The sequence below is a fragment of the Triturus cristatus genome, chromosome 12 (assembly GCF_964204655.1).
Source record: "Triturus cristatus chromosome 12, aTriCri1.1, whole genome shotgun sequence".
Classification (NCBI taxonomy): Eukaryota; Metazoa; Chordata; class Amphibia; order Caudata; family Salamandridae; genus Triturus; species Triturus cristatus.
In genome coordinates this window covers 13,829,099-13,846,139 of record NC_140595.1, presented here as the reverse complement: position 1 = coordinate 13,846,139, position 17,041 = coordinate 13,829,099, and the positions used below count along the sequence as shown (strand labels likewise).

General features: G+C 49.1%; 1 protein-coding gene across 1 annotated transcript in view; it reads right to left on the bottom strand.

Annotated features, from left to right (window-relative positions):
* Nucleotides 1-17,041, bottom strand: part of SHC2 (SHC adaptor protein 2) — a 90,770-nt gene that overhangs the window by 29,357 nt on the left and 44,372 nt on the right. The window contains exons 5-7 of the mRNA XM_085637678.1: nt 9,531-9,584; nt 6,096-6,147; nt 405-531 (exon numbers count right to left, since the gene is read on the bottom strand). Coding sequence (XP_085493804.1) covers nt 405-531; nt 6,096-6,147; nt 9,531-9,584 — 233 coding nt within the window. The remainder of the gene's footprint in view (nt 1-404; nt 532-6,095; nt 6,148-9,530; nt 9,585-17,041) is intronic.

Genomic DNA, 17,041 nt, shown 5'->3' with positions numbered 1-17,041 from the left:
GAGAAAATAATAAAAGACTGTGGTTGGGAAACGAAAGAGGAACCAGAACAGCCTTCACAATGTTCTAATGGGAGTTGGGTGAAATGAATCCTGGAAGTTTCTAACTAGCTCTAAGATAAAACAGACCTCCTGACTATACCCTGATGATTGGCACAGCATTCAATGCACCTCTTAGGTTGTACTCTCTGCTTCGCGAGCAACGACCGAGCTTCAAGAACATGACTGGCCCAGGCAAGGCTGGTCCACAGGTAGAAGACTGGATGAAAGAGTTGGTGGAAAAGTAAAAAGTAAAGACCAGGTGGTGTGGAGTAAAGAGAGCCTTAGACTAGGTGTCTCTGCAGAGGGGACAGAAGGATGAGAAGTGAGGTGAAGATGAGTGCTGGCTCATGGCTGAGAGGTCCTACCTGTCAGGGGGGACCACCACTTTGGGGGGGCTGTGCAGATACTGCTTGAAGCGAAGCTCGAAGGCTTGTCCAACAGTGTTGATGACACTCTGAGCGAGACCATCACAACACTCCAGGATGTGGCAGGCTGTGAAAAGAAAAATGCATACTAAAGGTCATTTCCTCAGCTGCAGTGTCCGTGAAGATCTTACTTTTATATTTATGTGTTTAAAGGGGCCTGTTAGTTTCTAAACTCTGAGTCTTCTCTAATTTTCACTCCACACAAAAGTACAAGAACATCAACAAGAAATAAAAACCTCAGAACCAAACCTTTTCCTCTACATCCCCTAAAGGCTGGACTTGCCTCAACTAGTGTTTACCTATTGACTACCCCCTAAAGTGCTTAATTTGATCCGGTGGTTTACGGTGCTCGGCACCAGCATTTAATTGTTGGCGCCGGTGCTTAGAACTGTCTGCCACATGGTGGTGCTGTCTGCCTAATTTAGGTATGAGCACAACAAAAGGGTTTATTCATTGAATATACATGAACAATGACTAGGACCTGCCACCCAAGACATTTCTCTAGCTTTGGGGGCCTGGATAGTGTGAAATGTTACACGTGTAGGAGTGTGATGGTTAATAGTTGTGTTGTTACGATCAGTGGCAGGGACAATGGATGGTGCAAACTGCAGGGTCCTCCTGACGAGGGCCCTGACACCTAGGGGCAGATTTATGTTCCCTGGCGCATCCCTGCAAATCAGCATGGATGCGCCAGGGAAGATGCGTCACGCATGTTTGCCCTTGCGCCACCGCAGATGCGCCGCATTTACAATGCGGTGCATCGTGGTGCAAGGACAAGCAGATACGTGACGCAGTGCTGAAGTTGCGTCGCAAGCGCGACGCAACTCCAGCACTGTTCCAACCTACCCTATCCCTAACATGCTGCGTCATGCCTTACGCCTGCTTCAAGCGATTACAGCGGTGGCTTCATTATGGTTCCGATAGATTTCTTATAGATTTCACTGAGTCACTTTTCAGGGCCGTTCCTGCGACGGAACGCCCCCCCCCCCGTGTCAAAACGCCCACGTGAAACCTGACGCAGGTTTCACGTGGCGCAGGGCTTTACACTGTGACGCAACTCCATAGATGCGTCACGATGTAAATGGGGCACAACGTGGTGCAGGGTTTACGCCGCCGCTGCGTCACAAAAGTGACGCAACGGCGGCGTAAAAGGGGCGCAAGTCCCACATAAATCTGCCCCCTATTGTTGTACACACTACGCACTGCCCCCCTGCCCTTAGGAAAGAGGTTAGAACCCTTTTTGTATGCCATGTTAATATATGCATTGGCTCTGTGTGCCTTATTCTCTGCTTCCTTCCTTAAATACTCTTTGACTTTCTATGCACGGTGTTTCTTGTAGAAATAACAATGCTCACCAATATCTTATAACATATTTCTTCTATAACACTTCAAATCACACTTTTGCTATATGTTGACTCTGTACAGATCAGCTGAGACTGTTGCTCAATCTAACAGTACTCAATATACCATCCTTGCAAGGATGAAAGTCTCTGTTGGTCTTGCCTGGAGCTGACCCTGTGGCTTGCACACATCAGCGGCGAAAGTTTAACTTGTCGAGCATGGAGCCTCTTATCTTCGAAGCCAAGGAAGACCCCAGAAACCAAGGAAGACCCCAGAAACCAAGGAAGACCCCAGTGTAGAGTGAGAACCAGCCCTTTTCATCCATTATGCATGTTGCTTGTCCTTGTCATTCCTGGCATTGTTTACACATAGGCTTCCCTGTTTCTCCTTTTTATTTCTAATGAGTTCTGTTGGGGTTCACACGAGAATGATGTTTATTTTACGTTGTTGTACCATGCCTGTAGCATCTTGTGTTTATTTGGAAGCCAGCGCTGGGGCCGCTATGCAATAGCGTTCATGAAGCATGCAGGCCTTTGTTTATTTCAAACCTGTGGGGGGCTGTTCTGCTGCTAGGAATGTGTGAGTTGCCCAAGGTAGTTTACCCTTGTGTTCTGTGCATTTTCTGTCGTGGGGGAAACGAGCACAGCTGAATATGTCTCCATCAAATACAGAAGCTGTTGTTTGTAGAGATGATTTTGACAAGTGTCAAGCCTTGTGCAGGCACTCTGAGTTCCAAGCCTCGTTGTGACCTGCAGGCGGAGGGAATGAAAGTTGAACGTGGTGATTCTGGAGCCGAAGCAAGAACGGGTTGTAGTGTGGTGTGCAGACTCAGAAAAGGTCTGTGTGCATGTTTTTACCAGCGGCATGTGCCGCCCGTGGCAGCCCCTGGGTTTGACGCCTGGCAGACTCATGTAAGAGAGTGGGGTGCTGGAAATCACTGCGGCGGCCGCAGGTAAGAGCTGCCAACCCCAAAACCCACCCGCCCTCCTTCCAACGCTATTGGTTTTTGCTTAAATTGTGTTGTCTGCAGCGCACACTAAGAAACTGTGGGGCATATCAGCAACAACCGGCGATAATTATCGCTAAGCGCACTTAGCGCACTTAGCGCTAGGATAATTATCGCCGGCTAGCGCCGATTTTTATCGCTGAGATAGCGTGCTATTAGCAACGCTTATCTCATCAGCGATAAAAATCCTAGCGCTAACTGGCTAACGTGAGATTATCGCTGGAAACCCAGCGATAATCTCACGTTAGCTAGTTGATAGGGACTCACAAACTTAGCCATGATATCCACCTTCCATAGGATATCATGGCTAAGTCAGTCCTGAAGCAGGCGTAAGGAAGGTAGCCATAACAGGGGTTATCGCTACTTTTCCTGACGCTATGCTTCATAGCGTGGGGCTTGATGATAGGAGAAATGTTGCTTAGCGACATTTCTCCTGTCATGTCAGGTCAGGAACGCCCACTTTGCATCTCATTAGAGATGCAAAGCTGGGCGTTAGGAATTCCTACGCTAACGCAAGTTTTCACGCGTTAGCGTGAGCTTGCTAATTAGGCGATAACATTATCGCCGCTTTTCGTCCGAAAACGGCTGCAAAAGCGGCGATAATTCTATTGCCTCGCCCTGCTGATATGCCCCTGTGGGGCATATTATCAAGACAGGCGATAAAATTATCGCCGCTTTAGCGGCAGAAAACTGCCGCTAAAACGGCGATAATGGGCTTGATAATGGGCATGGCACACAGGGATGTGTGCCATGTCGACTCTGCACTTTGCTCTGCACCAAATCACGCAGCCTACAATGGCAGTGTGTGTCAGGGTACAGGACCTCTAAGGGTGGCACAATAAGTGCTGCAGCCCTTAGAGGTCTTTTCTGGTCACAGTGCCCTGGGTACCTGTGGCACCATTTACCAGGGGCTGACATGTGGCCAGAGATGCCAATTGGGTTTAGGCTTCAATGCAGTTTTAGGGAAGGAACATAGGCCCTGGGTACCGCATTAGCAGGAGCCCAGGGCACACGCAGTCAAAGTACATCAGCAATTCAGCAAAAAGTGGGGGCATACCATGAAAGAAAGAGCGCACTTTTTCACAGAGATGCACCACATGCATGTCGCACCTCGGGCTCTGTGTGAAATGCACCATGTGCCTCTGCGTGAGATGTACCACTGCCTCCACTGGGATGCACCACATGCCTCTGCGTGAGATGCACCACATACATGTCAGACCATGTACCTCTGCGTGAGATGCACCACGTGCCTCTGCATGAGATGTACCACGTGCATGTCACATCTGTGCCTCTCCATGAGATGCACCATGTGGCTCTGCGTGAGATGTAGAAAAGGGAAAGTGGGAAAACCCACTTAGTACCTTGCACTATTCACAAACTTGGGGATCCCCCCAAGGAAGCAATTAAATCAGATTTATTTCAAATGACAATTCCAAATGTAAAAAACTGTACACATATTTGAATAAACAAAAACCTCTTTAGTATTAGACCATTTGGTCCCGAGGGAAAACTTAATGAAAATTCGCAGTGGTACAACAAGTTAATAGTTTCCTAACTGAGTGTACAAATTAACTTATTCACTATTAAACAAACGTAGCTGTATTATACACGTCACACCTGTGCCTCTGCATGACATGCACCATGTGCCTCTGCATGAGATGCACCATGTGCACGTCTCACCTGTGCCTCTGTGTTAGATGCACCATGTACATGTCACACCTGTGCCTCTGTGTGAGATACACCACATGCACAGCACAGCATGTGCCTCTGCGTGAGATGCACCACATGCATGTCACACCTGTGCCTCTGTGTGAAATGCACCATGTGCCTCTGCATGAGATGCACCACGTGCACATCACATCTGTGCCTCTGCATGAAATGCACCATATGCTTCTGCATGGATGCACCATGTGCACATCACACCTGTGCTCCTGCATGAGACGCACCACGTGCACGTCACACCTGTGCCTCTGCATGAAATGCACATGTGTCTCTGCGTGAAATGCACCACATGCATGTCACACCTTGCCTCTGCGTGAAATGCACTACATGCACGTCAAACCTGTGCCTCTGCATGAGATGCACCATGTGCACGTCACATCTGTGCCTCTGCGTGAACTGCACCATGTGCCTCTGCATGAGATGCACCACGTGCACGTCACACCTGTGCCTCTGCATGAGATGCACCATGTGCACGTCACAGCTGTGCCTCTGCGTGAAATGCACCATGTGCCTCTGCATGAGATGCACCACGTGCATGTCACACCTGTGCCTCTGCATGAAATGCACCATGTGCCTCTGCATGAGATGCACCATGTGCACGTCACACCTGTGACGCTGCTTGAAATGCACCATGTGCCTCTGCATGAGATGTACCACGAATACGTCACACCTGTGCCTCTGTATGAAATGCACCGCATGCACGTCACACCTGTGCCTCTGCATAAGATGCACCGCATGCACATCACACCTGTGCCGCTGCATGCGATGCACCATGTGCCTCTGCATGATATGCACCACATGCACGTCACACCTGTGCCTGTGTGTGAGATGCTCCTTGTGTGCGTCGCACTTGTGCCTGTGTGTTAGATGCACCTCATGCACATCGCCCCTGTGCCTCAGTGTGACATGCACCTCCTGCACGTCGCACCTGTGCCTCTGTGTGACATGCACCTCGTGCACGTCACACCTGTGTCTCTGCATTACATGCACCTTGTGCAAGTCGCACCTGTGCTTGTGTGTTAGATGCACCTTGTGCACGCCGCCCCTGTGTCTCAGTGTGACATGCATCTCCTGCACGTCGCACCTGTGCCTCTGTGTGACATACACCTCGTGCACGTCACACCTGTGTCTCTGCATGAGATGCACCATGTGTACATACTACCTGTGTCTGAGTGTGAGATGCACCTTTTACACGTTGCGCCTGTGTGTGAGATGCACCTGTGTGTGAGATGCACTTCGTGCACGTCGCACCTGTGTGTGAGATGCACTACATGCTCCTGTGAGAGATGGAGTTTGCAAATGCACAAAGTTTCATGTGCATCTAGCAGTGTTTCCATTACTAACATGGTGCAGATGAAAGGCCACCAGAAATGTTCGTTTTCAGCTCAGTTCCACCAAGGGCATCATGCGTGGGGGGTGGGGGTGGAGAGGGTGGTATCTTTATAAATCCTTGACACTTCCATGCTACCCGTTTTCAGCTCTGAATCAATCTTTTACAAGAGCCATAGCATCACTGCACAAGCTTTCAAGGTCCCAGGCACGTCCGTCATCTGACCTCTTACCTCTTTGGTTAATTGGATCCTTTGCAACGTAGGCCACATAATCAGTTGTGTCCTGCATCAAAGAAAACATGGAAAGAAAGGTTAAACACGGCACGAATGGTCAGTGATAGCTTTCACATTCTGAGGACTGCTGCCGTGGTCCCTTCTTAAAGGTACCATTTGTGAGCACCCTCTGGGGGCAAGGGGGCGTACTGCAGCATTTACTACAACTCTGAATTGGAAATTAATTTTACTCAGAAGTTCACGCCTGAGACCATCACTGGTGAGCTGATCATTAAGGTTGGGGCAGTTATGGTGCACTAGAGGACAGGGGGCCATGAACACTGGACTGTTGAAGGAAGGCACCAGTGTCAGAAATGAGAAGCGTAAAAGGGGTCTTTGTCTTCGTGCAAAACTCTGCACGGATGATCACAAGTTATTTTCAAAGAATATGTTGACTTAAGCCTGGTGTCTGAAGTCCATTCTGGAAACACTTCGGGGCATATCAGCAACAACCGGCGATAATTATCGCTAAGCGCACTTAGCGCTAGGATAATTATCGACGGCTAGCGTGGATTTTTATCACTGACATAGCGTGCTATTAGCAACGCTTATCTCAAAAGCGATAAAAATCCTAGCGCTAACTGCCAAATGTGAGATTAACGCTGGAAACCCAGCGATAATTCCACGAAGTTTGGCGATAGCTTGCTGATAGGGCCTCACATACTTAGCCATGATATCCACCTTCTATAGGATATCATGGCTAAGTCAGTTTCAAAGCAGGTGTAAGGAAAGTAGCGATAACCTTTTCTTGTCGCTATGCTGCTTTGCATGAGGCTTGATAATAGGAGAAATGTCGCTTAGTGACATTTCTCCCATTACCCTGGGGAGGAACGCCCACTTTTGGGTGTTAGGAATTCAGGCGATAAGGCAAGGTTTCACCCGATAGCGTGACCTTGCCGATATAGCGATAAAATTATCGCCGCTTTTCGGCCGAAAACGGCCGCAAAGCGGTGTTAATTTTATATCGCCGCCTTGTAGATATGCCCCTTCCTTCTTTAGTTCAAAACCGTTAGCAATGTTGTTTTTATATAAAGAGGTCCTTTTTGCGCTCACTAGGGTTTCGGTTTTACTCAACGGGACGTAAATAAACGTGTGAATTTACGCTGTCGCTGCCTTATCACACTATAGACTACCTTTTCACATAAAACCATCACTACACAAGGTAAACAAAAAGGCACTGTTCCATTTATTCCAAGAATTGTCCATCGAGCCATGGGTTTTTACAATGAAATATCTCCTCTCTACAGGCAACAGGTGAGGAGACCTATCTAAATATTTTATTTGTGTGGGATACACAGCCTATTTCTATATGCATACATGCTGTCTGGTACAGTATATGCCAGCTCCATCACATCGGGGTACCAGGACCCAAACCAGGTGGCATAGGCTCTGTCTATCATAACCGGCCACCTATGGCTGATCCTGCCCAAGAAAACAAGGGGATTCAGCAGCCACCCAGAATTCAGGAAAGCAATAATACTTGGTGTTTTCTAATATATGACATAACTCACTCTAAGCCCATAGTAACCCGGGTCGGTGTATGCGTAATGCAATTCTTGCACCAACTCACGGATGGTCCCTGCACAGCACTGCAAGCACTGGTACAAGCTGGCACGAGTAAGGATTTTCACCGAATAGTTCATCTCTTGCAACAGCTTTGTTTAAAGGAGTTGTGGTGAAAAGATAATACTGAAGCAAAAAGGATGTTGTTGTAGACAAAAGCTACTAGCTGTGGAGAAAAGTAGACGTGAAATAGAGAATGTTGGCTGTGGATGCAGACATAGGTGCACACACTCATTCTCCTGAGAACAGTAAAGATAAGTGTTGGTGGCACTGATTAGGAGCAATGTAGAAAGTCTATAAAAAAGGACACTCTTCTGGTAGCATATCATTACTATGCATGTTTAGAGGTAGATAAGAGGTCCTGGAAGGGTGAAAAATAAACAGAATGCGTGAAAGAGAATGTTGGTGCTGAAGAAGGCAGATGGTGTACTTGAGACTAGGGAGAAACATGTTGATCGTCTCAGTGGTGAGACGTGAGGAATCGTTTTACCCAGGCAGGAGTAGTCCTAAATTTACAACCAATGACACATCTCTTTGGATGAGTCCAATACTTTTTTAGTCACCTCGGCTCCCTGTGTGTTCTCTTTCCTGCCATATTCAATGTTTAACAATGCAGGCAGTGCTTTAGAAAGTGACTCATTAGATTCGAGAGCTCAAGTGCACAGGAGCAGGTGTGGCTCGATTATTATTAGGAGTTTAAGACCCATAAATTGGAAATGCAAAATATATTTTATGTTGTTAAAATGTAACATTTCTGATCTTCACCCTGCACAGAGTTTGAAATTTTAAATTCACCTTTCCAGGCAACTTTTTTACTTTCGTTGTAAGAAAATGTTCTTTGAGTTGTGAGATCATATTTATTTTCTAAGAGGGAAAATGCATGCACTCTCTACAAGTTTACTTTTTGCAACGTAAATTGTTACAAAAGTCGGTATTTTCACCCTAATGTGGCAGTGGATAAACCACCCAACTGCCAGGAAAGGAAAGAATGGCCAAGGCTTGTTTGGAAAGAACCTTTGATTCCAAGTTCCGGCACCGGTACTCTGAGCTTGATGGCTTCATTATTACATGGATGGACCGATGACCCCAGTGGTGAGAGCCCCCCCCCCCCCCCCCCGCACACAGGTGTTATTTATGAATGTGTGACCCACTTCACTGACCCTCCCCTCTGTAGTGACCCGTGGACTTCACTCCCGGATCAGCGCTCAGTGGCTGGATCTGATGGCTGAAGAGAGAAGGCGCTCTAGTGAACAAACCCTGGTGTGTGGATCGTGTTTGCACAACTGCTGGGTCCAATGTAATGGTGCCCTTTTGTTTCCAGTGAGTGGTGGTAAGATGGTGCCTTGGTGGATGGGGGTCTCGCGCCATCTTTAACCTCACCGTCCCCTCTATGGAGAGCGAGCTGGACTGCCTGGTGCCTACGCTAAAGCCAGATTTCGTGTAATTCCCGCAGTGTTGACTTCCAAGAGAGTGGGGTCTGCGGTTGAGACACTAGTCTACGGTCTATTTTTGGAAGTCTGTAACTAAGCAACTGCTGCCAAAGCCAGCCAACCAGGGACTTGCAGAGGAGGCAGAAGCAAAAAACTTTGCCTACACAAATCCCCACACGGCGCATGAGTGGGGATTTGTCCCGGGCTTGGAGTAAATTAATGTCTCGCAATTGAGTCTTGGAAACCTATCATCTCAAGAGCCACATCCGCCCCCCGCCCCCCAAACCGTGAATTCCAAGACCCCCTTCTGGATTACTCCGCATCCACACGGGCTCCTGAGCAAGCGTGGGCCTTGGAGGTGCAGAGAGGTGCGAATTTGCTCTTGCATGCGGATCCTCACCGTGTCTCCTCCGGAGGCAAAGGATATGGATTGCATATGGTGGTTCGCAATAATCTGTCGAGAGAAGAGACACGGATGAGACGAACATGAGCTTTACAGCATGTGCACCGCAATGCTCCTTAAACAACCGTGCAACACCACCAACATGACCCCTAGGTGACCCTGAAGCGGATCTTTAATGCTCAGATTACTTTAAATGTGGGAGGTGGAGTGTCAAGACTCCTTACATACAAGTAAGACAAGATTACAAGGCTAGTAGTGCACTGAGATACGAGCTGCAGATGTAAATATCCTTTCATGTCTAATTCCTCTTTTAGGGCCCCTTAAGATATCCTTTTAACGCAGTAAACACAGAAAGCTTACACTGTCTTCCAGTTCCCTGAGATCCCTCTCCCCGGCACAGGGCCGCCGTCTCAGGTACAACGCAGACATACATGCATCTCAACACTGACTAATGGTGTGGACACCACTCGGTGCGCCCGCACACACACGGGTGACAAGTCTACCACCAACCAACCCCACTGCTCTTCACCCTCTGCGCCCGCACACACAGGTGACACATCTGCCACCAACCAACCCCACTGCTCTTCACTCTCTGTGTCCACACACACACGCGTGGCAAGTGTACCACCAACCAACCCTACTGCTCTTCACCCTCTGTGCCCACACAAACTGGTGACAAATCTACCACAAACCAACCCCACTACTCTTCATCTGTGCCCACACACACGGGTAACAAGTCTACCACCAGCCATCCCATCTGTTCTAAATCTGTGCCCACACACACGGGTGACAAGACGGCCTCCAAACAACCCCACTGCTGTTCGCTCTCTGTGCCCACACACAAACTGGTGACAAGTCTAACACCATCCAACCCCACTGCTCTTACCCCTCTGAGCCCACATACAAAAGGGTGACAAGTCTACCACCAACCAACCCCACTGATCTTCACCCTCTGTGCCCGCACACCCGGGTGACACGTCTACCACCAAGGCACCAACCAACCCTACTGATCTTCACCCTCTGCGTCCGCACCCTACAGCACCTACTCATCCACCGACCTCCCCAGCATCCCACCCATCGAAGCTCGCCGACTCATCACAGACAGAAACTCACCCCCTGAGCACACTAAGGGGAATAGAGAATGTAATACCCACTCCCACCAAGAACACACGTAGCTTGTGGGGAAAGAAGTACAGAAGGCAAGAGGAGGTGCCAGTGTCGGGAAGGGGGCGTCTAGTGTGTGCAATCATTGCAATAACCAATTGTCAGGTAGTGAGTGCGTGTGTTTAGAATCCAAGTAATAATTAATTATGCGAAATTGAACATTTTTCGCTTAAAAGCTAACACTGATTATGTCCCTTAATAGATCCGAGCTGCGTTTTATAATTAACCCCTGAAGTCATCTTTCTCAACAATGAACTCTTTTCGCACCAGCCCTGCACATGCCTCTCAGTAACTAACACCAAATTAGTTTCACAAGCAGAGACACGTGTTACTGGGAAGTGCACACACGTTCTATGGTGATAAAAGGAGTGTCCTGGTGTAATAGTGAGCTCTGCGAATGTCTCCTGTGGGAGTCTTCTATCTCGACACAACGGGGACATGAACAGTGGGCGAAAGAGCCCTGGTGACCCTGGGAAGAGAGGCAGACACTTCTGGCACTTAAAAAAACAAGCATTGGCATAGACAATAGGTCTCGTCTTTGGGACCTTATAAGTGTTTAGCTATGCAACAGTTGCATAACTAAATACTTATTAGGTCCCAAAAGCGAAACCTATTGGCTATGCAAAGCGGCCGTGCGGCCGCAAAAGTGAATGTAATTGCGGTAAAGCGCGGCGTGTGCGCCCGCGCATATGCACTGTAGCTCTAGGCTGGCCTGGTAGCACTTTTTGGAGCCCTCTCAATAAGTCTCGCCAGACCAGCGCATGCGCTGGGTCAGGCGAGACCTAATGAAGGGTGGCCCAGGGCAAGTCCGAGAAGGTCGGGTCCCCGCCAGATTCTCAGCATACTCACTGCCTTCTGTAAATGACATCCTTTGAGATGAATTGTTGTCCTTTTATTTTACGTGGCTGTTCTGCACATCTGACCCATGTCTGCCATCTTGGACCCACTTTGGACATCCTTGCTTCCGATACTCTGAGCCTCATGTACAGCTGGGGTTAAAGGATGTTCATTCACAAGTCAGTGGCTCTCCAGTCCGACTGACCCTCGCATCCCAATGTCATTTAGAGGTCAGGGGGTGTTGGCTTTCCCACAGGTGCACCCACGGCTGGCTCCACCACCAGAAACATTCCTTATGCAGCCTGGATGCCAGCAGGAATGGCAGCTGGTCCGTTGCTTCTTTCCTGCTCAACACAGGCTGGTGTTACCAAAAGAGAAACTGCACAGGGGCAGATTTCCAAGCCCCTTGCTACACTTTTGCGCCGCGGTTACATAACTTTTGTGACTCAGCAGCGGCGTAAACAATACGGCTAATTTACAACATGATGCATCTAGGGAGATGCGCCAACTTGTAAAGCCAGACGTCACATTATACCTGTGTCAGGTATAATGTATGCAGGGTGGGCGTTCCCACACAGGAGAGCCTTGTAGAAGTGACGCAGTGAAATCTACAAGATTTCACTGCGTCACTTCTAGGCCGCCACTGCGTCAAAACCCTACGCCTGCTTGAAGCAGGCGTAAGGAGTGACGCAGCACAATGAGGATAGGCCTCCCCATGCATTGCTGGAGTTGTGTCGTGTTTGCGATACGACTCCAGAAGTGCGTGACTTTTGTGCTAACAGATGCTTCAGAATTTCTGATGCATCTGTCAATTCTTGCGGAATGGTGCGCCGTATTGTAAATACAGTGCATCCATGGTGGCGCAATGGTTTCTCAGGGTGGCGCAGGGAAAGTGACGCATCTCTACAGACCCCTCAGTTTCTTCTAAATTTGCCCCACCATGCCCCCTCTGCTTTGCGACACGTATTCTCCTTCGTTTCTCCCTTCATTTTTAAATTTATTTTTCTGCTTTGTCTTTTTTCCTCTGTCATCTGCATTTCTCACACTCTCTTGATCTCTCTGTTTCTTTCTCTCTCTCTCTCTATATATATATACACACACACACACTCACGTTTATCTTTTTATTTGTTTCTCTCTCCTTTCTTTTTCTCTCTTTCTCATCTCCATTTCTCGCTCCTTCTTCATCGCCGCTCTCTTTCCTTACACCCTCTTCCTCTCTCTCTTCCCCCTCCCCTTGTTCTTTTCTGCTTCTCTCTTACCCGGTGTCTTTCCTCCAGTGTGTAAATAGTAACCGGCCTCAACCTGTTACTCTGGTGTTTTCTGCCAACGCAGCGTTGCCAGGCAGTTTCAAAAAGTGGGAACAGTTTGTGGGTCCTGGAGCTGGTAATGAGGCTGAACGCTGTATGCTTTGCTGTCTGTGTTCAAACAGCAAAGTCACCCTTTCACTGCCAGCGCCGGTGCGTGTAAAGGCCTCTAGGCGCCTGCGTGAGTGCTGAGCTGGCCTCGTGTGTCACAACAGAGTAACCCTTTCACTGCCAGCGCCGGTGCGTGTAAAGGCCTCTAGGCGCCTGCGTGAGTGCTGAGCTGGCCTCGTGTGTCACAACAGAGTAACCCTTTCACTGCCAGCGCTGGTGCGTGTGTCACAGCAGAGTAACCCTTTCACGGACATCGCTGGTGCGTGTGTAAAGGCCTCTAGGCACCTGCGTGAGGGCTGAGCTGACCTCGAGTGTCACCGCCAAGGAAGGGGGGGGCACAGGGGGTGCAGTCTTTGCTCATCAGCTGCATTCAGACTGCCTAGAGATTGGAGGGAAAGTGAGGGATGGGGCGGAAGGTATGAGGGAGAGAGTGCCAGGTCGTGGTCCACCGACCTCTTGACCACCCAGAAGAAAGCTGCTGTCCCCCTTTTTAGGTCTCGCCTGGGCAGCGCATGCGGTGCTCTGCGAGGCATGCTGTTTTCAGGTATGGAATTGAAGTTCCGCCCATTTTCCGCCCATCTTTCCAATTGGCTCCTGTTACTGTCCTTTCTAAATGGTTGCTTTTGATTCGTGAATAGGCTTAGTAGTTCCTCCTTAGTACCACCTTGTCTACATTTGTAACCTCCCATGAGGACTGGCCCGTTTACTTGTGTTGTTACTCGGTATGTTTTATTTTGTCTTTGAGCACTATTTCCTTGAATGATTTGTCCTATTACACGCACAACATGCTACAACGCAGCACTCCACCCACTTTTATATTTTTTTAGTAATGGCGGATGCGTCATATTTACAAAACCGGCATGCACCTTTTCATCGCCATTTTAATTTTTTGGCAGCGCAGTCCGCTTTAACTATAACGGCCGTGCTCCTTTCTTTCTATATGTTCCCAGCGTGGTACGCTTCGATTATAGCGGCTGCACTCCTTTCTTTATTTACGTTGCCTGTACAGTCTGCTTTGACTATAGCGGCTGCTCTACTTGCTTTATTTACTTTGCCAGCGTGGTATGCTTTAATTATGGCGGCCGCTCTCTTTTCTTTACTTTCCATGGAAGTCCGCTTTAATATAGCGCCGCCATCTTTTTTTTATGGGAGTACTAGCCAATGGCATCCGCATGCCTGAAGTATGGAGGCACGCATTTTGCACATAAAGGTGTGCGGCCGCCATTGGCTAGTACTCCTTACTCCCTGATCTCCTGGATCTCCCGTGCCGTGCCCAACACCATCTCACCCCTCCCACTTCCCCGCCCCCACCACCCCTCCGAGGTCGAGACTTTAGGCTATTGGCATTGTAAACGACAATGCTTTTTATTTATGTTTTAGTTTTCTAAACAGATGAATAAAAGGCATCGTCATTTATAATGCCAAAAGCTGAAACACTCGCTAATGCAAGACCTTTTGCATTGCAAATGCTTGTTTTTTAAGTACACAGATCGGGCACAGGGATACACAGATCCCCTGGTTTAACTCTGCAAAACTCTCCAAACTGACAGCAGAAGCTTAGCAACCTGAATTAGACCAACCCGCAACTCAAGCTTCAGAGACGTTCACCCCAAAGCACCCTTAAAGGGGCCAAGACACTGGAGAGATAAGAAGATTCATTATCAGTAAAGCGGAAACCTTCCGGAGTTCAGAGCAGCCCGGACAGCATGTATTGTCATAAATGTGAGTATGTAGAGAAGAAAGAGGGTTCTAAAGCACCAAGCATTGCAGACAGGAACAATGCAACACAGACAAAACGGAAATTCTGATCTTCTGCAGACACAACGCCCTCTGGAACGACTCCTGGTGGCCAGCGGAGCTTGGACCTATCCCCACGCTGAAAGACCACGCCAACAACCTCAGCATCATCCTGGTCAGCGAACTCTTTGCATGCTCTGCAAAATATTCAGATGGCTCCCCATCAGCCCAAGGAAAACTGTGACACAGGCCCGCGTCACCAGCCCACACGACTAAGGCAATGCACTCTATGGCGGCAGCACCACCAAACTCTTCTAAAGACTCCAGACGATCCAGAACGCAGCAGCCAGACTGATCCTCAACCTGCCCTGGAAGACACACATCACCCAGCACCTGACCTCCACTGGCTCCCCATCCAGAAGAAATGCCGGTTCAAGCTCCAGACCCATGCATACAAAGCACCCCAGAACCAAGGACCAGACTACATGAACCACCGCCTGATCTTCCACCAAGCAACCATAAACCTCCGCCCAGCACACCTCGCCCTCGCACAGATACCACGCATCCGCCGCTGCCGCTGCCACTCCGGAGGACGCTCATTCTCGCACCTCGCTGCCAGCGCCTGAAACAACCTCCCCCATCCACTTCCACTCCGCACCCTCTCTGACCCAATTTAGGCAGGGACTCAAGATCTGGCTTTTGAAGAGCAAACCGATCTCAACCTCTAGGAAGCAAACAAAGGGGAAGGGCCCATAGCAGAGCAGGCAGACCTCACCGGCTGCCCCAGAGACACTACATCAGCGAGAAGAGCAGCCGCACAATGCCGTCAGCAGCCAGAGCAAAACCATCCAAGCAGGCACAATGAACTGTGGTGAGGCAGCAATAGCTTGCCTCCGCTCTTAGAAACCAGCTACTCCCAGTCACAGGTTGCCCTCTCATAGATGGGAGTCAAGCTCCCTCTCATAGATGGGAGTCAAGCTTCCTCTCAGAGATGGGAGTCAAGCGTCCTCTCATAGATGGGAGTCAAGCTTCCTCTCAGGAAGAAGAGTCAAATGCTCAGCTCTGGTGGCATCACAGAGAATCCATGCTTCATCTCATGCACACCATGTTATCTCAGGTAAGACCCAGCCATATGCAAATCAGTCTTGACCCTCCTTCAATGGGAACAGTCCAGCCCAAACTTCCAGTCTAGGTCCTCGGTGGACAGGAACACAAGCAACCCAGGAGTAACGATGGACTGGGATGCGGCCTGAGTAAGTGTCAGTGGCTGAGATTAATCCAAGCATTCCATCCAACACTATTTTGTATATTTCAGTGTGTGGGACGGGTATGCCCAGACGTTGGTCCTGTGCACACCCTGCGACTGGAACCAAGCTAGCCTGGCTGATGAGCTCTAATAAGAACAAAACCGGTCCTGTGGGCTTGTGTTTGGTTCAGGGAAGCCCTGCCTGGCCTGGCAGTTCGGGCTGGACCGTTCCAATTGGATTGTCTAGCCAATGAGCTTGGTTGTAACAAGCCAATCATTCCACAGCAACGCGACGTACGGGTGAAAGCTCCTTCCGCCTGTGCTGGGCAAGCTAAAATCTTCCACTTCACAGAAACAGTTTTCCACCCACTTGAACCACAACAGTGGGTATAAAGGGCACGATAAATAGGGCAATACAGGAGAGCAGTGGCAAAGAGCACTCAGACACTTCAGAATAAAGACCCCCGGTCATGAACTGGCGCAAGGGAGGACATGAGTTAACACAGCAGGCTGTGGGATGCTAAACGTCAGGGCCAGCTGGAAAAGAAAAGGATGCGCTACTGCTGGGAGGCAGACAGACAGGAACAGCCGATGGCTAGCCAGCTGGCCCTAAAACCTCTAGGGTGCTAAATCTGTAATCAAAGGAAAAGACGTTCACAGCATGTGGTTTCACCAGAAGGGGGTGATTATTCTTAATAAGTGTTACATCTTTATAATAAGCTTTCTCAGCGGTTATGTTGGTTGGTAAAATGGGGTTTGTGCTCAAGAGTGGCCTAAGTGCTCTGGTTAATGTCTCATGCACGCTCATTGGTGGAGCACCAGATGTCATAACAGGTGTGTGCCATGCACTTTCATTAGTAGAACACCAAGTGGCATAAGCGGTGTGTGTCATGCACTCTCATTGGTGGAAGACCAGGTGCCGTAAGGGGTGTGTGTTGTGCACTCTCAATGGTGGAACACCAGGTGGCGTAAGGGGTGTGTCATGCACTCTCATTGGTGGAACACCAGGTGGCATAAGGGGTGTGTGTCATGCACTCTCATTGGTGGAACACCAGGTGGCGTAAAGGGTGTGTGTCATGCACTCTCATTGGTGGAACACCAGGTGGCAT